The sequence below is a fragment of the Calonectris borealis genome, chromosome 8 (assembly GCF_964195595.1).
Source record: "Calonectris borealis chromosome 8, bCalBor7.hap1.2, whole genome shotgun sequence".
Lineage (NCBI taxonomy): Eukaryota > Metazoa > Chordata > Aves > Procellariiformes > Procellariidae > Calonectris > Calonectris borealis.
Genome location: NC_134319.1, coordinates 9,339,473 through 9,362,390, shown reverse-complemented (window position 1 = coordinate 9,362,390; position 22,918 = coordinate 9,339,473). Strand labels below are relative to the sequence as shown.

Genomic DNA, 22,918 nt, shown 5'->3' with positions numbered 1-22,918 from the left:
GTATCCTCTGTGGGCAAGGGGAATGGCCAGACCCACAAATATCTTCAGGATTGCTCTGGGGAACATCTCCTTGAAGGCCCAAGTCAGTTTTATTTTACAATAACAAAAAAAAAAAATTAAAAAATATGGAGACACTGAATTTGCTGTTAGTAGCAGTGGTAGCCTCTCAGTGTGGCTGAAATGTGCAGCTGAAATCTGAGCTGCCTCCTTGCCCATGTGTTGGAGAATGTGTAGTTTGTTTGGCCCACACAGACATTTCATTCAAACCAGTTCACCATTTGGGCTATATTTTCCTATATGCCTATGCCTATGCCTACGCCCTGTCACCAGAGCCGAAGGAATGAATGGCTCAAAGATGGCCAGCAACATCTCCTTCCGTGTGACAGAAGTAATGAGAAAAAAAGAAAAGGTGCCTGATTTTCCTTTCTCTCACGTTCACGGCATTGCAATGCTACTGTGCCCTGGAAGCTGTGGAGTATTTCAGATCTCTGTTGCACTGAGATGAAATTTGGTCTAGAACATTTTTTTTGTTTATTAGACTCTGCTCTCCTCTTAGCCCCTGAAAATGGTGGGGGAAAAGATAACAAGACAGCGATTTAAGTTTGGGAGAAGTGAGCTGGAGATGGCAGCAAGCAGAGCCCCTCGAGAATGGCAAGAAGCAGACAGCTATGTAAAGCAGGAAGGTGGCTTCACTCCCAGCTCGCTTCACTTCCAGCTCTCATGTCAGTCATGGCCAGGTCAAAGAAACCACTACCAGATGTAGGTGAAACCTCAAAAATCCTGAAGGCAGGGCTTAAAAGCGTAGAGAGGAGTTTTTCTGAAACATAGGAAGAGATGGATTGGGAAGAACATCCAAGACCCAGTGGAACAGAAGGACCCCCACACAACACGTGCCAGAAAGCAGCAAATCCCTGGGATGGTATCAGTCTGAGCCTGTAAGACCACACAACCTCAGGACACAGCTCTTTAGTGTCAAGATGGGGCTCAAAACTTGAAAGGCTGAGTTGTCCTGGCAGAAGTGCCTCCAATCAGACTGTGTCCATACACAGGAAGACTTTTCCCAACTCCACCTAACGCGATGCAGATGACGGTGCCCATCCCCTCTGAGGATGACAGGACAGTCCCGTGGGCCTATCCAGCCTGTTGGATATGCAGCTGTGAACTCATACATCATCATTAAGGCTGCAAAGTCAAGCAGCAGAAGGAGGAATTGCCAGAATAAAGGCTGTCAGAACAATTTTAATTCAACCTCTGGTGGATATGCCTTCTGATGTGGTCTTTAATTACCTCATCACAGCCTACTTTTTCTTCAACAAGATTGCTGCTTCATTCAGGGCACAATGGACAGACGGCAATTAATGAAGGGCCAGTCAATATTTTGTTCTGTCCTTTTTTTGTTCAGTGTGTGGCCCCAGGCATTATTTGCTGCATGCCATCAAATCCCTGCTCTTAGACAGAATTATTCATCTTCTCCTAGACTTTTCTCTCGTGTGTATCAGTGCAGCAACTGTGAGCTTCCCACACAGGAAGGAATTTCTCTTCCAACACTCCTGTGAGCAGAGAACCTGGGTTATACCTACAGGAAAATGTGGTGCGGACATGAGTTGCAGAATGCTCCACTAGCGAGGCCCAAGTGGGATTTTTCAGGGTACCCACATTGTGTCTGTTCAAAGCCCAGCTCCCCTAACCCCAGACAGAGCTGTAAGCACTCAGCAGCTCTCTAATTTGAACTCCAGCGTGTCCAGAAAATGAGAAACATGGAACTGGTGGCTCTCAGAGAAAAAATGTCAGTGGTTTAAAGAGGCAACAGCTCCTCTGCTGATGCTGTGCTGTAGCAGGGCTCTGCTGCGCAGTCAATGAGCCAGAGTGAAAGAACAGAGCAACGCTGATACGGGCAAAGGGGTGGACTCAAGGCAGTGCAAGGTGACTGCAAATTTTTCAGCAAAAATTCTGTTTTCCTACCTTATCCATTCTCTGTAACAGCTATACTCTGCTTTCTCTTAATCTCTTACAAATTTTTCACCTTTTACCAAAGATTTCAGTGGAGGACATTTCTCACTCTCGACCCAAGCAATCTTAACCTTTACTCTGGCACAAGTAGAACGAGGTGAGTGCAGGACAGAGACTCAGTAAGCGGAAAAGCTCCCTGTGCCACTGGCAGCATCAAAGGGAGCCCCACTCAAATGCTTTCCAGTGAGTGTGGTGGGAGCAGAATTTGCTGGTCACCGAGCAGCTTAAAAAAGGACAGTAACAAGAGGAGAGGAAGGGCAGGAACCTTCATCACCACCTGGCAGCCCCTTTCTGCACTGCACTCTCCTGCTCTGTGCCCACTTAACCCAACCTTAGAGAGACATCTTTGTGTCCAGGGTGGACTTTCCTGAGCCTTTCTGAAGAAAACGTCCGGCATTTTCAGCAAGGCTTTTAATTCATTAGCTCACATAGGAAAATATTCTAACCTTCCTGCCCTCCCCAGCTGAGTCATTGATGCTTTCCTATCTTGCCGCAGACACATCACCTTCAGGAAAATAATTGCTTAGCAGGCTGATAACAATGGACATTATCTTTCTGAACTGGGCATTTGTTTGGGATGGCGGGGTCTTCCCACGATGAGGACTGCAGGACACATCGGGGTTACTGTTTGAAACGAGTCCTGGCCTTCCCTTGCAGGCTGTGGGAAACCCTGCATGGCCACTGGGCTGGGCTCTCGGGGGAACTGGGGGAAGGTTAAAGGAAGCTCAGCCAGAGGGAAGGGGCTGAAGGGTTTTGGGAGAGACTGGATGAGCTGTGGTGGGAGGGAGGGTGCGTGGGAGAATAACCATGCTGGGCAGGGAGGGGATAAAGAAAGAACTGTCTAAGAAGTAAAGACAGTGCTAAAAAAAAACCCTTTAAGCATTTCATTTTCTTGTCTGGCCTCTCTACAGAGTCAGTGCACAGTCCAGAGGTCTTTTCAGGGATCTGAGCTACTTGGGGACTTGCGGTTTGTCCAGAGGTTCCTTTGGTTACAGAGAGAGCAGAATCTTCCAAACTTGATGTCTATGGCCTGCAACAGTGAACACCTCCTCTTGCTGGTAAGGGAAGAGGATTGCCCAGTGCAGAGTTAGTGCACCGAAGCTCACCCCAACCCTTCAGAGACCACCACCACAATGATGGGTTCAACGTTATGTTCTAGCAACCAACCACTCGGGGACAAAACACAGCACCCCTCCTGCCCCGCCACGGGCAGGCTCCGCAAATACTTGAGGGCTCCAGCCCTAACCTCACTTTCATGGTGGCCTCTTGGGAAGTCGGTAGAGCCTCACTCCTGGGAGGGTGGTGGGCACAGTTCCACAGCGAGCAACTGAAGGCCCCATCTACAGGTGACACTTGTCCCAGGGGCTTCTGTAGACAAGGGCAGGTGGAATTTAACCACAGATCCAGGGGACCCATTGGATTCACTTACAGGCATATGAGCATCTTATACAGATACAGCTATTTCTCTTTACCACTTGAAATAAGTACCCTAGCCCCAGCCTCAGTTATCTTGGTTCTGCAACCAGAACCGTTGCATCATTTCTTGCCTGTTGCTCCGGATGATCCTAATTCAGTTCCCACTGAACTGCCCGCATTGCCTGCGCTCTAGGATGGCTGCTGTCAGACAGCCTGACTACGTGGACTAAACTCTTGAAAGGTGCTTGAATTTGGGTACCAGCCATGTTTCTGACTCTCAGAACCATCTCTCCCTTTCTGTGCCTCAATTTCCTTTTCTGCAACATGGCGATACCAACAGAAACATTCCCTTCTTTAAGATCTTTCAGTCAGATGTGCTCTGGAAGTGTTGCAGGTTGTTGCTATTTCCAGGACTATCATTATAACACATTTTGGCTGCACTAATTCCCTCAAACAGAAATTGTTCTGCCTGTAGTAGGCTGGAACAAAGCAGCCAATTAGTTGTCCTTTACACGTTTATTAAGTCTGCAGCTTTCTTTCAATGAGTATGTGGAATCTGGTAATGTTTTAATATATTTTCATAAGCTGTGGGCACAACATGTCCTGTTTCAAGCTAATAACCATGCCATATAATTAGTCCTGATTACACAGATATTTAGTATCATTTTACATATTCCAATCCTTTCCTAGTGCCACTGCCTAGCCAAGGCATATTTAAAGCCACAGCCATCTCCCTTCTGTTTCGCAGCAGTTTGCAAGATTTTCTTTTGGACAGGTTTGCAGTTAACACAACAGCTTCAAAGAACAATTTAATTTCATTGATGTACATTTTATATATATACAAGCTCTGATCAAATGTCAGGTGACAAAGCCCAGGATACAAATAGAAGGCATTTGTCTACTTACAGGGAAAAGCCGGTATTTGAAAGTTATCAGGAAATTAACAACATGAATCTTTAAAAATCTATTCCGTAAACATTTGTTGGCTTTGGGCTGAACATTTACCATATTTAGGATTTTTCTGTGGGGTGGCACTCCCCAAACAAAAGATCCCTCACCCCATTAGACCGGGGGGGAAGAACGAGAAAAATTTGCTCTCTGCAACCCGATTATAGATGTGTATCTTCTCCTGCTGGCGTGGCTGTCTCTATAGAGATGGACATGGATATTTGATGAGATTAAAATGCTTCAGTTACCACTGTCAGTAGTTCTTTCATTTAAAATGAAGAAAGCAAACAAACATTCCTTTTGATGAGGTAACTGAATGATGCTATGGAAAAGCACTTTGCTGTCAGGTGGTAATTAGGTTCAGTATAGTTGTGGGTTTTTAGCCGTGGAGGCTGTGGCCCCTGGGAGTCTGAGAGAAATGATACATTCGATTTCCAGAGGAGAGGAAGATGCTGGATGCTTTTCTCTGCTAACCCTGCAGGTCTCTGCAGATAAGAGCATTCAGAACTGCAGCGCTGACAATCCTCCTTGAGCCAGCCTAAACTGTGGTGTCAAGATCACAAACAGAGAAAGGGAAATGGACTCAAAGCAGGGCATTTAAACACCTAACGCAGTCAGGCTGGCTCTGACCACATACGTAAGGAACTGCCAGAATGGCTGCACTGAGAGGCTGCAGAAGGAACTCCAGCAATTGTTCCATGGTCTGGGCTGATATTTGTAACATCCATCTTATGCATCACTAGAAAATCTTCAGTAGGAAAGTGTTCCTTTGCAAACAAGCAGCTGTTCCCACAGGTACTTTTTTAAGGGGGGAGAAAAGTGGGGAGAAGAAGGGAGTGAATTTCAAGGCTCAGCTGCCTCACTTGCCAATTTGGAATTAGTTTTTCCACTGCCAAATATAAATTATATTTGGTTGTGCTATTAAGAGTTGAAACCCAAATGAAACATTCCAATTGGCCCAAATGCATTTAATTGGAAATTTTGAGTTTGGAGGCATTATTGCTGTTTTCTCAGAACAGAGGCAAATTCTGAATGTGGTGTTTCCCATGAAACAGGAGCTCTGGTCCTTGCTTTGCTCCCCTCTTTACATTATTACACAGCTTTGCCTGTTCAAGGAATGACGGTTCTCAACAAACAGTTCAGTGGTATCTCCGCTGCTCCTCACACAAGCCAAGAGACACTGAAAGGACACCAGCTGGCCAAAACCAGACAGAGGGCCAGCAGCACTGCAGGGGTTCAAGCTTGGGCATTTCAAACCCTCTGTTCACACCTTTGTGCGTTGCTCACTGGTACCTTACTTCATGTCCAAAAAGACTTCCTTTTGGATAAACATCCACTGAACTCGTTGTCAAGCTGGAGTAAGGACTTACGGTGAGAGGGGATCCCCAGGTAAAGGGTCCCAGTTGGACTGGCAGAAGGAACCTGCCATCTGGCTGCCAGCACTGCGGCAGGTCCAAGGGGAGATGGAGAACCCTGCCTTTAGCACAAGCTTGCCAGTAATTTCCTGAAGCACTGAAAGTTTTCACTTCCAGAATTAAAACTTTGCAAAATAAAGTGGGTCTGATTCTCCTCTCACTCTCAGGAGATAAATGAAGGGTAAGTCCATTAAAGATACTGGTGTGAGATTGGTGTACAGCAGACAGAATTCAGGAAAGATATCGATATCTCCAAAATCCTCTGAATATTTTTTTCAGACATAAACCAGGTATCTTTCCTGATCATAAATGCTTTATTTCCAAATGGAATTTCAATAAAATAAGCACAGTTAGACTAGCACGCTTATTATAAAGCCATAATGCAGTAGCACTGAAGTTTAGTCATGAAAGGTATTAAAAAAGCAGCCCTGCTAAAGCAAGAGAAATTGCTTTCTGACCTACCGAGTTTTAGGAGTAGGTGCTAGTGGTCTCTCCACCAAGGAGTTCAGCCTGTAGTAATCCAAGAACGTCCTGGCCACATTTCTTCCAAGCTTCATATCTGTGAGTTTTTAATTAAGGAGCATTTTTAAAAAATAATTTAAAATAATAATAATAAAAAAGCAGAGTCTAAAGGTAAATTACTGCTATTTGATGCATGAGCAAGTTTTACATTAACCATCCCACACTGCTCAGGCTTCAGGCAAAATGACTTACGCAAGCAGAAAAAGTGGGGGTCATCTTGTTTGCTTCTTGTTTTCACAGGCAGATGCTGCATAAAACCACAGACAGGAGGAAACAATCTCCCTTTCCCCCCACGCCTGGTTGCAGATCCCCATGGTGGTGATGAAGCAATACAGTAGACAAAAGGGGCCTTCCAATTTCCACGTTCAGGGAAAATAATTACCTCAAAATGCTTGGATACAGGCAGTATTTCTGTGCTTGTATCCAGGAAACAAGGTCAACAATGTCATGGTATGAACCAGCCATGGACCAGTGTACAAACTCAGGGTTGGGATTAAAGCTGTAGCCCTCCAAACCTTTAGCACGGACCCCCTCACTGTCCTGGGAGAATATACCATTCTTTAATTGTGTTGTATTCGGGACCTGAAATGGTGATTTTAGCACTGAACTGGAAGGACAGTAAATTACCTTAAGGAGGTCAGCAGTAACTCCGGGGGCTCTTCTCTCCTCACTAGCCACGATTCCTCCTTCAGCTAACCCTGAGCCCAACACCAGGCAGGTGCTGCACATCAGAGCTGCCACAGAGACCTCGCAGGCACAGGAACCAGACCTTCCTGAAGACTCAGTTGCCTAAAAAGAAGCTGAATAACTTGCGAATGCATTGAAAAGTAATATCCTAGCCAACATGTCCGTGGGGTGAATCTCCTGCTCCTGTGAAATGTCAGCACTAGGTCTGCCTGTCACAGAGAAGCGCCTGCTTATCATCTACAGGGTGACGTCCAACTGGGAGAGATGCAATCAATGCCATTATCCACAGCTGTATTATGGAGGCTGAGGACTCCTTTATTTGCCTATTTTGAACTGATGCCTACCCACGCTACAATAACCACGTCCTTTTCCAGGGTACTGCCCGAAATGGTCATCGTAATGGCCATTTCAGGAGTGCTGATGCAGTAGCTGAGGTGGGTCCATAACCTGGGGAATCTAAATACACCTCTGCGTCTGACACCCAGCAGCCCAGGAAAATAAACCGTTGCTGGGTTGTTTTGTGTGCATGCGTGCGTGTTCTGCTTTATCAATAGTTATCTGCTGATGTTTCCATTAGAGGAAAATTCCAGAAGTGCAGTGTCCCAGGGGCTTCCAGCAGCGCCTGTGAAGATGCTAGCTTCTAAATGAAGCTTTTATTACCCGCCCACTTACATTAGACACATCAAAACAAGTGAGCATGAGACATCAGGTTCAGGCATCACTGTGAGATCTCTGTTTATCATTTATTTATTTAAAGAGGAGGTCGAACTGATGTGACTCAGTCTTCAGCTCTAGTTCTGCAAAAAGCCAGCCACCAGCTCTACTAGCACTGCAGTCAAGCCCAGTTCTAGTGGCTGAGGATGATTCCTGACGCTGCTTTTCTCTCCAGTGATCCGGTCCCACTTTTCCAGTTCCCACTGCTGTGCCTGGGGATGGTAACATGGATCTATCCCTTCTGTTTCAGGGTCTATCCTGATATGCTCATTGCGATCCTAATACCATATGTGCTGCGGGCATCTATATTCTTCTGCCCAAGAGTACAGCACAGCCTGAACAGCTGGTGTTCACGGCTGTTGTCGGCGTGGACAGGGATAGTTGGTTGTGTGAAACAGCACCGGCTGTTTCACGGCTGCTGCAGTACCCAGTAAGCTCCCCTGCAGTCTCCCAGCACTGACGGACGAGACTAACCGTACGTGCCTGAAAGTTCAGAAAGTTGGAGACAGCTTAAAGTTTATCAATTCAAGGAAGGGCAGCGTTGCTTTGAAAGTGTTTTGTGATTGTTACTGAAATTTGGGGATGGCTGGGGGTAGTTTGGTTTCTGCAGATGTGAACTCAAAGCAGCGGCAAAGGTTGAGAGTTCAAAATAGTCTGAGAAAGCGGGAAAGAAGGGGAGAGGGCTGTCAAACATTTAAGGGATTGAGAAGACTAACATGGCTTGATCTTGTAGTTTCTTTCATTTACTCGGCACTTTGAAGACATAAAGTGGTAATTGGACTCAGTAAAGTCTATAGGACATTTTGTCAGTGCCAGTCTCAGAAGGCTCCTCTGCCAGAAATGGCCGTGCTGCCCTTTGCTTTGTCTCTCTACACTGCTTGTGTTTGCACGGTGGGAAGCACCTGACCTGCTGTCCTGGGGGAGGAAGCCCTTAGATGAGAGTGGGTGCAGCCCAGGAAGCGGCTACACGAGCTTCTATGTGGTGCCTTACAACTCTGCCTTAACCCTGACCTGGAGGAATCCAGTTCTGCTGCTGAACTTAGGTCTTAGGAACAGCTTTCTAAAGGTAAGGACAGTTAACCACTGGAATAACCTGCCTTAACACATCTGGGAATCTCCAGACCAGAGGTCTTCAAGAAGAGGTTAAACCCACAGCAGACATGAATGGTTTAGGTCTAACTGGTCCTGCATGAGGTTCGGAAAAGGAAGTATAGAAGGGCTTCTAAGGCCATTTCGCCCCATTTTCCTACAGTTCTTAACATGTTTTGCAGCCCACACAGACCTCCTGTTTGCTAAGATTACCAGGAAATGTAAAGGCATTTTGCGGAGCATAGACACACAGGTAGATCGACACTGTGAAGAAACTGGAAATGCAAAACTGTGCCACATGCAGCCACCGAAAAGTCACAGAATAGGAACAACTTGCAGTCAGCATTGATGGAAAGAGGCTTGAACCAGCCTGGGATAAAAAATGTACATGTTCCAATACTAGTCTCTCAAGCTGTCCTACCCCCTCTGCTCTGCGTGCCGCCTCTGCAAAGGATGAGCGGTTTCTGTCATGGAAATAAGGCACTTGGTACATAAAACCAGAAACAGCAGTAACAGTCTTTCCCTGTGTCTGCCTAGCCTGGGCGAGAAATGGCCTGACTCACTCAGCAAGTGCAGGCGGCATGCGTGTGCAGAACCAATGGAGCAAAACAAATCAAAGCAGTACCATTTGCATTTATTTCAGGTGTGCAGAAGACCCAGACTCCACTTTGGCCTACCGTATATCATGAGCACATAAATAACTGCAACTACAACTAGAACACACTTTTGCTGGGTGGCTTGCTTGGTTGGTTGGTTTTTAACCAGCTTCCTTTCTGCAATCACACATGCTGTGCTTTTGCCCACAGGAACTCCCTACCTAGCTTGAACTGCACTTGATAGAAGGTCATTTCCCAGCTATTCCCATCACGGGAGCTCAGCTCGTATGAGACAGTAGAAATACATTTGGGAGAGTCACGGTGGAAACATCTGGGTGAATCTTCACGTTCACTAGCGTCCGCAATTCCCTTTCCTCTCCCTTCCTCCTCCATAGACTCGTTGCTCCATGCTCCATATTTCTACCTGGAAGTGGAAACCAGTGTGCCCAAGGGCCGTCCTGCAAACGCCGTTCTCACAGCATTCGCTCTTTGAATGGCATCAGCGGTTTTGGGGAGATTTCAGGACAGTCTGTTTATGCACAATGCTGCCAAATTTCACAGATGTTAGGAACTTCAAGAATCGTGCCGGGCTCTGCAAAATCACGTATTTATGATCCCTACCATGCCTCACACCCCAAAGCTTCCAGCCCTGGTAAGAAAAGAGGACAGAGGAGTGGGGAATCTCATAAGCCATTACTAGTTTTCAACTGAGAAGATTCATTGATCCTGTTGTGAACAGTCTGCTTAAGCTGGAGCCTCTAGAAGCACAGACACAGCCTTGTTCTGTCTGTGCATGGAGGCAATAAAAATCTCAATTTGGAAACCAGTTAGCAGTACAAGTCATTAGGGGAGGTACTAAATGTTGCTGCTTTAATAGCTCACTGATCATTTAATAATGTCACTGCTGCAGAGCATGGTGGCATCATTCGCTCGCTTTTGTTTTGCTTTTTGAAATTCAGGGTCATTCCACTTTCAAGTGAGTGGATTATCTTTCTTTCCCCCTTTTGCCAGACGCTGCAAACTGCTTTAAATAATTAGAAAAAGGATGGCTCCTTTAAGTTCACCATCTCATTTTCATAAGGTCCAGTGTCATTGCTTTGGAATAAGAAGAGAAGCCGTGGTGGTGGTAAGGATTTGACAAGGGCAAAACAGTTAGCAGCCCCCACTCATCTTTGATAAGTCCTGTGGGGTCTCTGCCAAGCAGATTGGCTCTCTGTTTTTATGTCTCATCTAGAGGATGGCACCTCCATCAATTTGAAACACTGCGCTGGGTTATTAGCTTATGGAATTCGTCCAAGTTTAGTCCTAAACAGGATTTGAAATCGTGACCGTTCAATCCAGAGGCACCACTGACCAGACCCACGCAAGTCTCTTGTTTCAGACAAGCAGCTTTAAGTTATTCTAAAGACAGACAGAGGGGAAGAAAAAAAATAGGGAAGGGAGAAAGAGGGGAAGGAAAATGAGACACAAAGAGAAAGATGAATCTTTCTAATAGCTCAAATTAAAAACCAGAACAAGCTCTTTGTTCGACAAAACTGAATTCTACAGCAAATCTCAGTCCACCACAACAACAATCCTGTTATTTACGAAAAGAGGGTTATTTTGTGTGGGAGAGTCCCAGATGACTGTGGTCAGCTAGCATACTGTCAGCTTCGTACAATCTCAAGAGAAATATGGATGAGGTTTTCTTGTCTGTTTATAACAGCTTCCATCAATGGATCAACCCCCTTCCTGACTCAAACAAAAGCTCTAATGGAAAATGGCATTACACGGCTTTAAACCGCCATGTTATATCACGCCCGGCCTGATCAGAACTAGTCTTCTATTTTAGCAGAGCTGTTTTCACCAGTTACTTGTTTTGTTTCACAAGCCTGACACAATTCTCTAATAAATAAGAGACGCTGCTCCTATCACATCTAATTGGGGGACCCACTTCAAACAAAGTGTAATTGGGGCAATATAGAGACTTGGTGGCGGGGTGGGAGGCGGGCAGTGAGGGGGACAGGGGCCATTCTATGGCTTTTCACCAGCATTTAACACGGTGCAAGTCTGGGTGCTGATGATGCCTCCTTCCCTGAGACTGTCACTCCAGGAGAACAAGGTTCACAATGTCTAGTATATCTGGTTACATATTTCAAAATCATTATCAAAGGAGGAAGCTTCTAAAAGGGAGTGTGGGGAGGGGATAGGATTTACCCCATCCTCCCTCCTGACTTTCAAGAGAGCAGGGCCGGGCAAGGCAAGCACTAAAGCTTTAGGCTGTTGGTTTTGCAGGGCTGCGAGGTGCGCGGGGGGATGCTTTCTGGGGAGAGTCTGCCACTTCCAACGAGAACGGGGCTTTTCGTAGCTCCAGTGTAAGAACCAGGCTCGATGCGGGAATTACTGGGGACACCTTCTCATGGTACTTCGCAGGTCAAGCTAGAGAAATGCAACCAGATCGTCCAGCCTTAAAATCTATAAATGCCCTGAACACAGCCAGCCTGGAAATAGCAAAGGGACTTTCCCCAAGGAGAGTATTTCCATTCCCAACAGCCTCAGTTCCTGATCCCTGGTGGGACAGATGCTTTTGGAAACGAAATGTAACAGCAATGACAAGTCTTCATTTTTATTCCTCTTGTGTGTTATCAGGGAGGGAACCGGGCGGAAAGATCCCTGACTGACTGTTTCAGGCTTTCAGGCCCTTTCCCTGAAATGCTTGATTGTGGTGGAAGAAATTACAAAGATGGGAGTTGTGCGCTCTTCTCCCTGAGTAACCGGAGGCCTGTAATTTTCCCTCCTCCTCTGAAAGAGAGCACTGTTTTATCTCTGCCAGAGGGACTGTGCCACAAGGACCACGCTGTATTTCCCTTGAACTCATTTCAATATCAGCTGTCATTTCCACCCTTCTTGTGAACTAAACTGAAACAGGCAGATCCCAGCTAACACCTGGACGTGGGGAACGGAGGGATCTTGAGGCAGAGAGAGAAAAAGGCAGGAAGGTGGAGGTGCTGCACTGGAGCCAATGCCAGGATAGAGCCAAGCACTCCCGACCCTGCCGGGGTGCTGCCATCGAAGGGCGGCAGAGACTGAAGGGGAGCAGAGGAGAGCATGGTGGAATGCCTGCGTACCCCAACTCTCCCTCTGCAACACAGCAGCACCAGTGAAGGAGCCACCCAGCTGAACGCATTTTGCTACTGAGGAAAACCTCCATCCAATACTGAACCGCAGAGCTGCTCCCCCATGTGACCGTGAAAAGGGAGCACTTAATTCAACATGGGATTCAAGACAGACAGAAGGGGATGGACAACCAGGCTGTCCAGAGCAAGCGCAGAAACAGGGAGCGGTGAGATGTCTCAGACACCGCCAAAGTAACACTAGAAACACAACAGGCCACTGCCCATTTTTACCTCTGAATCCACACGCCATTTACCAGCGCTGTGAGCGTGAGTTTGCAGGGACGCCTCTGACTCTGCTCTGTTATCCTAATGCCATCCTCACATTGCTCTTTGTAAGTTATATTTTATCCATCTTACAGTCCGTCTACACCAGTGGGACATGGAAATGGCCCCTCCTGTAAATGGTAATCTGGCCTAAATTATAAAATGACAAAAGAAAATGGTTTATTTAATATCTTGGCAGCGCTGACTCCTGGTGAGGTTATCTAAGGGACAGAAGTCGGAATCAAGCTCACAGCTGAAAAACAAAAACCCAGAAAGGGCGAATTTCAGCACCAGCATATTTTAATTCATGAAAATATTGCATCAGCATTGCTGTATATGTTGTTATACTTTATATACTTAAAACCTGATTATAACAGCTTCTGTCAAATTGTCCCAAAATGAATTTGGGCCTGCATTTACTGGTCTCACATTAATGTCTGAGGGATCTTTAGTTAGAATATTGGGAAAACACTACAATGAGTCTCTTCTTGTGATTTTAACATTTCTGATCTTTTGTATTGTTTAATTCTGGTCACTTGCCAAATCTGAGAAGGAGCTCTTGTGGATTAGCTGATCTCAGCTCTTTACACAGTCAATGAAAATTACAGAGCTGATTCTCTCTGATATACCGAAGAGGGATGAGGAGAGGGGAAGCAATTTCCAAGTGAAAATCCAGCATTCACAATCTTCTCCTATCACTGATGAATGTTCTCAAATGCACAAGGGAAAAACAGCATGAAAACTTAAGTCTTAACTGTTTTTGTTTTCAGTTTGGTTGGAAATGCAAGAGTACAATAATTTCCAAGTCTAATTAAAACCCCCAAAATATACTGGAAAATCATGAGCTGAACTTCTGGAGGTCTCTCACATCTCAGCCCAGAAGCATGATGGCACCCATTGTTCCATGTCTGGCAGTTCCCATTAGACATTCCACTCACGGATTTGTGTATAACATTCACCACCACCCAAACAAATCGGTTTCAAGATAAATGGTAGAAAGAGTGTTTCAACACACCAAAGTGTGGATAAACCATTTTTCATCTCTAAATTGTTGGAAGCTCATGAGTTGTATAAATCATAACTAGGCATCAGTAGTCTGTGGCACACTGCATTTTCCCTCTTCAGCTGCAGCTTGCATTTTCAGATAGGGCATAGTCAACAGCTTTGACAAAAGTAATCCTAAAAAGAGGAAATTAAGAAATATGATTAAATAAGAAATATGAGGAATTAAGAAATATGAGGATTGTGTTCCCTTGTGACATAAACCTGCATATAACTGGTTTTAAAGTTTTTGAATAGAGGAAAGATAAAGAGAATTGCAGAATGCTGACAGCGATTGCAAGACTCGCAATGATTTTGGGGGACCTTTCTCCCCTGGCTGGGATACCCCAGGCTTTTCTGTGTCCAAGTGCAACTATTTGCACTTGGGAGCATGGGCACTTGCTCTCCAGTGTCTGAGCAGATGCAGCGGACGTCCTGGAACCTACCTTAGATCACCCATCTGAAAAAGGACTCAGTCCAGTGGCTATTAGATGGTGTCAGCCAAGATGCCTCCTCTTAAGGACTTGCTCAAAGACCCACTGGATTTCTCCTGCCTTCAGTCAGTGTTTGTTAAGTCCCTTCAAGACAAGGCAACATCTGCATTTGTAGTGGGCAAAATGCAGGGAAGAGACAGCTTATCCTCGGGAATTGGCTTAGCTCCTCTCTCAGGCTGTCCTGGGAGGAAAAAGGACCACGGCCTCGGAGGCTGTACCTTTAAAAACACTTGCAGTCTCCAATAGTCATGCTTCAGTGTGTTCAACATTTTGGCTGAGCTCAGTACAAAGTGCAGTGATTTAAAGCTGGGAGATCAGGCGGGATTCAGCAAATTCAGAATTATTTATTTCTTTAGAGCAGAAAGTCTGGCTACAGATTATTTACTGCAAATGGGTCTGTTTGGGGGAGGGGAGGAAGGCGAGAGGGTAGAGAAGGGGCAAATTGATTGATTGAAATTTTTCAATTAAAACAAGCAGTTTTTAAAGAAGATTTAAGGCTTTATTGAAAAGTGGGAAATAATTCAAGAGTCTGGAGCCCTGCCAGGTACAGATCATAGAGATGAGGATGGAGGGGTAGAAGAAAAGAAAATTTTGTTCTGTGGGAGAAGGGAGGGAAGAAAAAAAAAGGAAGAAAAAATATCATTATCTTTGTTTCTTTGGCTACATTAATGTGTTTCTCTCCCTGAGTTATCTCCAGTATCTGCAAGTATTGATTCAGAATAAGGCACTGTGGTGTAGGCTGCAGGCAGCAGAAAGCTCTGCTGGGAGTGGTGCATTTCCAGGGTTGTCAGAGCACAAAAAAGATCTGGGGATTGGTTTTGCAGTGGGAACTATGCCTGGCGAAAGCAGAGACAGGGCACCTGCCCTCTCTGCAAGGACCAGCCTGGGCTGGGGTGGCAGAGAGGGTCCAGCTCAAGGGATGAATCAATGATGAAGGTGTCTTTGGGTGCTTTGCTTGGGATTGAGTGGCACTAAAGGATGAGAGGACAACCAGAGTTAAATGAAGTAAAATATGAAAGAAGGGGAAACAGCTCATGAATGCCAAGACCTCATTTCTGCCTACATTGCTGACTCAGACTCAAGGGTCAATGCTGTAGGGGGGTTTCCTCCCCAAAGCAGGGACACACATGAGCTGGGCCAAAGCTGTCTTCACATCAGCTGGACATACCTCATCTGTAGGTGATCACTCCAGAGTGGTGGTGGTGAATGGGAAGAAGAGAATTAGAGCTGTTACTACTAGGTAGAGAAACTAATGCTATTTTTGTCTTTGTAGGGAAGGAGTAAAATACTACTATAATCTCCCTCCCCCCCCCCCCCCCAATTAATTGCCTCTTTGCTATTATAATTCCCATTCCCGGATAAATTTAGCTTTTTCTAAAACCTTTGATTTTTCCTTTGTGTTTTAAATTCAAGCTGGAATGCAGTGATAAGGCACTACACACACATATATATTTAATCTGCACACACACAAATATAGTTATATGTAGTCCCTGCCACAAATAACAGTCCTCTGACTGCTGTCACAAAGCCCTTGCTAAAAAAGCTACTCACCCAAGCTGGCTTGTTTTCCTACATCATGTCCCTCGGGAAGGACTGCTGGCAGCAGCGGGTCTGTGTCCGGATAAAAATGCTGGAAAGGTCTGCAGCTCTTCCCTTCTCCACTGCCTGCCTCTTCCCCTCACTTCTCTGATGGGGTGGGAGCAAACCATTGCCAAACTTCAGAACCACCAACTCGTCGCACCGAAACAACAGCCGACTTTGCTGGAGTGGCTGGAAGTACACCGCTGAACAGTCAATGTAGGAGTGGCCCTTCGTTTATAAAAGGGGCATCTCAAAGCAAGTGCTTGCGAGGGGATTCAGCATTAACTGGTGGGCCAGCTTTAGAGTCACTGCTTTCCCTGGTGAAAAGGGCTTTCATAACAACACACTTGTGACCATAATTTAACCAGCAACCTCTGGCGTTTATGAGAGACCTAAGCAGCAACTTCACATCTCTCCATTTCCCAGAGTGTCACTTATGGCTATAAAAATCACTTCCCCTTCAAACTCTCCTTATAGTGGTGAGGCCTGTGTGCTGCACTGCTCCTTACTCTGGCACAGCGCCTGTGCAACAAAATGAGAGGCTGGACTGAATAACGGTCCCAGTGGATAAAGATAACAGGTATAGGAGGCTGTTTGTTTGGTTTGGTGTTTGTGTTTTTTTTTTTTTTGTAAACCCAATTCTTTTATATGACTTTTTTCCCTATTAAACCTTCATATTTTTGAGGTGACATCCTATTTTGATATTGGCACAGTTTCACTGTCTGCTTGTGTTGTCTATCTCTATCTCCATATTACTAACAAGAAATAATTCCAGGAGCCCTATTTGCCTCTATTCACAAGTTCCAGTATCATCCTGGAGAATTCTTACTGATTCACAGCTCAGGTGACACAGCAGCACCAACCTCTGCATGACCTGGAGAGAGCTTCTCCTTCTCAGATCCACTTCTGACACTGGTGTTCACATTGAATCACCAGCGAATATTCACCCACGGGTGCCAAAGGATGTTTGCTGAAGCTGTCAACCCTGATGCAGAGGGCTGAGATTGACTGGTCACGGCAAAGCCGGATGGCCGAGCTCCCAGCTGTGTCCCAGGCTCTTGCGAGAAGCAGCGTTTGGCTGTGGAGTCACAAAGCTGAGTTAGACTCTGTCATTCGTGAAGTTGGTTTAATTTCAGCTTAATTGTCTGGGGACTTTAAGGGCTTTGGAAAGGATGATCAGAAGTCCAGAAAGCCCGAGGAGGAAAAACTGAAAGGATTTGTGGACTTTGGACCACAGAATAGTGAAGAGAGAGAGTGTATAAGCAAGTAAAGGCTGCTGTAGAACAGGATAAACTTTTCTGTATTTGCTGGTGACGGGACAAGAAACAATGGCCTTAATTTACAATAAAACAAATTGAGATTAGATTTTGGGGGAGGCTTTCCAGCGATAAGACTAGTGAAGCACTAGAAAAATACCTCCTGGGGAGACTGCAGCATCCCTATCTTAAGACAGAATTAGGAAAACAGCTATCAGGAGAGGGGAAAGTAGAACCAATCCTGTCTGAGGACAGAGGGGTGGGCAAAGGGTTGCCCATGTAACTCAATTCCTTAGATTCAGATCTTGTCGTATAGTAGCACTCTCCACTGGGGTTTTTCTCAATCCTTGGCAAGGCAGATATGACAAGTCTCTGCTCCTTTTGCACTGCCAGGAAGAAGAGTAAGGAGCACAAATTCACCCCTTTGTAGCCCACAAGCCCCAAAAGACCACCACAACCATCTCACTACTCATGACTATGACAGCGATTGAAAATTCAGCCCCTTCTTAAAGGCACTATGTGCTACCGCCTACAGCTGGACTGAATCCCAAGTCCCCTGCCCACATTCATCTGCTTCTTACTTCTGAATTCAAACACTGTCCTTCTTTAAAAGCCTTTCTGCCTTTTGTTTCTAATTAAAATATTGGTTGCACTCTGGCTTGCTTTTCCAAGAGGTCTGGACAGCATTGCAGGCAGTTCAGACAAACAAACAACCAAACAAACAGAATCCATTAGGAACTGCCACTGCTGACTGTCGCCCTTTCGCATACATCACGTTGAAAAGGTTAATGCTTCCCAAAAGGGGTGGAAGAGACGGGTGGAGGGGAAGGGCAGGAGGGATCCAATCCTGCGAGGACCAGATGTCAAAAATGCTCAATACCGCACAGAATGGGCTCCCCCACGAGTAAGGCAATTGCCCATCCCTTGGCAAAGCTTCCCTTTGAGGGATCTATAATTTATTAGGGAAGGTGGAGTGCTGAATAAATTGTGCATAGAGATGAAGCAGCGATGATCGCTAACTCAAATCCCTAGGAGCTTGGCATTTTCAATCTTTAGCTCCCATTTGCGTCCCCCCGGTCCCTACTAAATGAGCAAGCCAAAGAGCTGAATATCGACAAAACATAATGAGCTCATTGAGATCTAAGCATTGCAATTAGCAGGGTGGAATGGAGCAGAGGGGCTGGGAGGCAGACTGTAATTATTTATAATGTTGATAATCACTTACATGTAGTTAAAAATATAAATACATCCCAATGCTTTATGGCATTAACTGCCCTTCAATTAGCTCCATGCCCAATAAGTAAGCGATACCCAAGTACTTACAGGACAAAGGCTAAAGGCCTCTATCTCATGGCTGTACTCACCAGGAACTACAAACTGTTGGTGTGCGTGGGTGGAAGAAGAGTATTTAAAGGAGATACCATCAAGATAGCTTCCATCACTAGCTAATGTTGCTAATGGAGTTGTGGAGAAGGACAGCTCAGACAAGTGGCTCGTGTTCACATAGTGGCAGATTACCCTCTTCTATCTTCTTTCATAAATTTCATGAATCCCATCTTTTGGATATCTCCACAGGTTCATCACCCAGGTGATCAGAATTTGATTAAGTCAAGGGATACCAGTACAGAGAGTGCCACCGGAGGTGAGGAGTCCTTTGCTGTGTGACAGGCTGGTATCTCTATGCTGCAGTCACAAAAGTAACCGTGGCATATTACAGTGCTACTTGAACTACCGTTAGAAGCACTCAAACTACAGCATCATGTGTCTCTGCACAGCTCACTTCATGCTGTTTCTCCTGTGCCTAAGCCAGCTTGTTTAAAAATAGCTTGAGTACCTCTGTGCTACAGATATTGCCCTGCTCCTGAAGATTTTGACCAAAGCAGCTCTTCCACAAAGTCATCCAGTCTGGATGATTTCAGAGATGGACAATCAAATCACTTTCCTTTCTTGCAATATCCCATCTCTCTGTGGATATCAAATCAAAATGTCTCTCTTACAAAAACCTAAGAGATGTTCTGAAAGAGTTGGTCCAAATACAGTCATGTTTTACCAGCCAGAGGGAAGGGAGAACAAGCAGTGGAAAGCAGCAACTCTGAGCATAGGCAAGGTCTCAGGGAAGATTATGTACTTGAGAACTGATCTGAAGATCAAAACCACACCTTCACCTGAACAGTAAGCAGAAGTGACCCTTATCATCTCCACAGTGCAATCCATTGGCGTAAAAGTAAAGCATAAGTCAAGTTTTAATGGAAAAACAGATAAGAGTGAAACCACAAGGGAGGGGGAGATTACTGTACATCAAAAAGAAAGACATTTTGGTGTGGGGGAGTAGATAAAACCCCAATCTGCCTGTACCATTGATTTCCTTCCAGGAGAAGGGAGCATTTTAATACTGAGGTTAAACTTGGACCCTGCTCAGTGCAAATGTACAGGAAGGGCAGCAGTGGAGAAACGGTCACCAGAGTTTAGTAAGGGAGCTTAATGAAAAACATGGAAAATGTGGAAAGAAAAAAAGAAAGAAAAAAAAAAGAAAAGTAGGGAGAACAGAAGCAGACTGTATTGCGGTTGAACAAGCTCTGAGAAAATACAGGCAGTGTTCAGTGAAACTGAAAGGGAAAAAAGCAAAACTAGAGTAAATGGAAATTGTTCAAAGATAATTGAATGTATGTCCAAGCGCTTGCGTTTGCCAGCTAGCAATAAATACACTGCCTGCGAAAGCAAGCCAGTATGGGCAAAGGGAGGAAGTGCAAAAAGCAATCAAGGGGAAGCAAGAAGCATATGCAAGCAGGGCTGCAGTGCTGTAGGGTATAGGAACAGGAGACGAGGGACGACAGGTTAGAGAACGAAGCTGTGAGGCTGGAAATGAGGCAGAACTATGTATCTTGAACTGCATTCAAATAGGGCCCTTAGGCCTACCTCGAGCATGCTGGAAACCTGAAGGAAAGGCAGCTGGACCACACTGCAAGGGCCTGGCAGTTGTCGGGAGAGTTGATGTGTTTGGGACTGAAGCAGCTAACAAAGAAATATACCTGAGCTATTCTAGCAGACAAAGGGCAGAGAAAGCAGAAAGGGCAGGGAATTTCTGGCCTGTCTAGAAAAACCCACAAAGAGCAGAAATAAAGGATTCTTTCACAAGAAATACCAAACGAGGTCAGACCAAACAGCCTGTCTTTGTCACCAGCCAGTGTTCAAAGGAAGAATATAAGGTATAGTCCAAGTGAAGAGACCTTCTTCTGGTATGAGGAGCAGTAGTATTGCTACCGCAGCAAGGTGCTGTCCCACCTGAGTAGATCAGTTAACTGCCTCAATTAGCTTGGGCACAGGACTAGACAAACATGGCTCAGCCATTTTCAGGACCAATTTCCCTTCTCTGTTGCCAGGAAAGCCTACCGAGAACCAAAGGGAACACCACACAGGCGCAACTTCAAGTACCGAGCCAGGAATCAACATTTGCTGTAGCACATTCTTTTAAGTGGTGTTCCCAAATGCAAAAAATAATGCAGAACTTATGAGGCATAAAGAGCTGGTCAAAACAACAAATAAAACCATAACGGCCAATAGTAAAAACCTTTCAAAGACTGCCAGGCTCCTCCATTTGTAGATTAAAACCAAGGTGCAAAAGGAGGTGTGATGTTTCCAACCCCACCAAGGAAATGCAGCAGCAGAAATGAGAAAAGGAACAATTTCCTCACCTGGTCCGTAAGAACATGCCTGTCCTTGGGCAAGCTGATTCTTGCATGAGAGGAGACAACCTAGACACATTGTCTGGTGAGGAGACCAAGGAGGGCATAGCGTCAAAAATATTTCCACAAAGATTTTCTAGGATAAAATCCCTTTGCTCCAGCTACCTTTGTGCTTGCTGTACATTACCTTTCTCACAGTTTGCAAGAAACAGGTGTTCTGCTGGCTCACCTCTCACAACCACAAAGTGACGCCTCACCCATATTCAGCCAATGCAGGTACAAGGAATCAAACCCATGGGAGAGGTGAGCCCACTTGAAGCAGATCGCCTGTCAAAACATAGCTCCCATGAAGAACGGCTTGCAATTCAACAACCACCCAAGAATTGCTTGGCGAAGTAATTTTGAGCTGATGTAGCTGAGAAAATGTGGGTCTGTTTGCAGATCATTTGTCAGGCAGAAGAGTATGCCAGACTGATCAGAGAAGGCAAAAGCTGTCAGAGGAGCCACAGCATGTCCTGTTGCTGAACGGGCACAAGAGCTGAGACCTGGCCTTTATTTAGGCCCTTCTGAGCACCTCAACCTGCACTTTTTTGCTTTTCCAGAAACACTTGAGCTGATTGCAGTTTTTGGTGGTTTTAAAATTTATTTTATTTTTAATATCAAAACAATTATAGGTGTTTTTTGTTTTCCAAATTGGGTCTTTTCAGAAAAGAACATGTGTTAATAACAACTGCTATTTAAAATATGGAGAGAAAATTAAAAATAGGTCCTTTCCAGTCTTGTAACATGGTAACAACCTCAGTATTTCAATGTTTTCATTGCTACAAGTTTTCCTCTCTTATGCAACCAGATCAACTCTAATTAGTTCTGACTAAAGCATCTGCTTTAGCAACACCTGATCTACAAGCCAGGGAAACCAACAAAGAGACTTCTACTTATTTCAGTGTGCTTTGGAGAAGTTTCACGTTGGATTAACCAGTAAATCCAATCAAAAACCTAGAGAACAAGGGTGAAAGTAATTCAGGCCCTCCAAAATGGAGTGAAGAGACTCTGGCAAGCAAAATCTGAAGGTGGGAAGGTGTATAGATCAACACCCTTTCACTTGCCTGTGACTCTTGCAGTAACCTGATGTACATTAGATCATTTGTGACAGAAGGAGCCAATGCAGCCAAGCCCACTGTGGCTCCACAGCCCTGCTACTCCTATCCCGAGAGCCTGATTCATTTATTGCACTGTTTTTCATGCATGCTAAAATCCCTTTTATTCTTCTCTGTGCTGCTGTTGCCTTTGATTGTACAGAAGGGATTTCTGAATGCTTATTTACTACCATCCTCTTATAATTCCTGTATCTTGGAGGAAAGACAGACCAGTTCATTTTGAAGCAGAATGTTCATCTTTTCGACGGCTAGCGTAGACTGGAGCATCAATAAATTAAGGCTTCTAGGGATTAATTGATTGGAACAAGGTTGGTTAACTTTATGACTAAATGGGAACTAATCTGCTAGCAGACAGACTGGAGCAGGGTTACATTTGTACTCAGTGAGTTTGGGCTGTGAAAATGAAAAATTGATGATGATAATAATAATACAAACAGGGATGCCGAACGGAAAAGGAAAAAGGAGGTTTTTCTCCCTAAAGAAAATGTACACAGGCTCTGTTAGATCTGAAATGATATCTCCCTCAACCTCTTTTCTTTGTGAAAATCACTACTTCTGAAACAGAAATTCTACTGAAGGAAAGATCCTATTATCAGCAGCAGTCACATTTCACAGCAATGTGATTAACTGCCGGTCACATGGTCCCCTCGCTCACCACTTGTAGACAGCTCAATAATTTTAACGAGGAAAGAAGAGCGTCTTTCTCTTTCTTCCTTCCTTCCTTCCTCCCCCTCCCCCTTCCCTTTTTGCTTGCTTTCTTCCCCTCCCCTCTCCCCCTTCAGACTTCCCTCACAAGGCAGGCAGTTGAAGCTGACCCTTAAGGAAAACCCCACTGGGACCTGGATATCACTTATCAAGTCTAAATACGCTGTCCTGGTCCAGGTTGATGT

General features: G+C 45.1%; 1 protein-coding gene across 2 annotated transcripts in view; it reads right to left on the bottom strand.

The window, feature by feature from the left end:
* LOC142084804 (BEN domain-containing protein 5) overlaps positions 1-22,918 on the bottom strand; it is a 971,351-nt gene that overhangs the window by 9,490 nt on the left and 938,943 nt on the right. For both annotated transcript variants that reach the window (XM_075155804.1, XM_075155803.1), the window contains one exon: positions 6,252-6,348. In XM_075155804.1, coding sequence (XP_075011905.1) covers positions 6,252-6,348 — 97 coding nt within the window. The remainder of the gene's footprint in view (positions 1-6,251; positions 6,349-22,918) is intronic.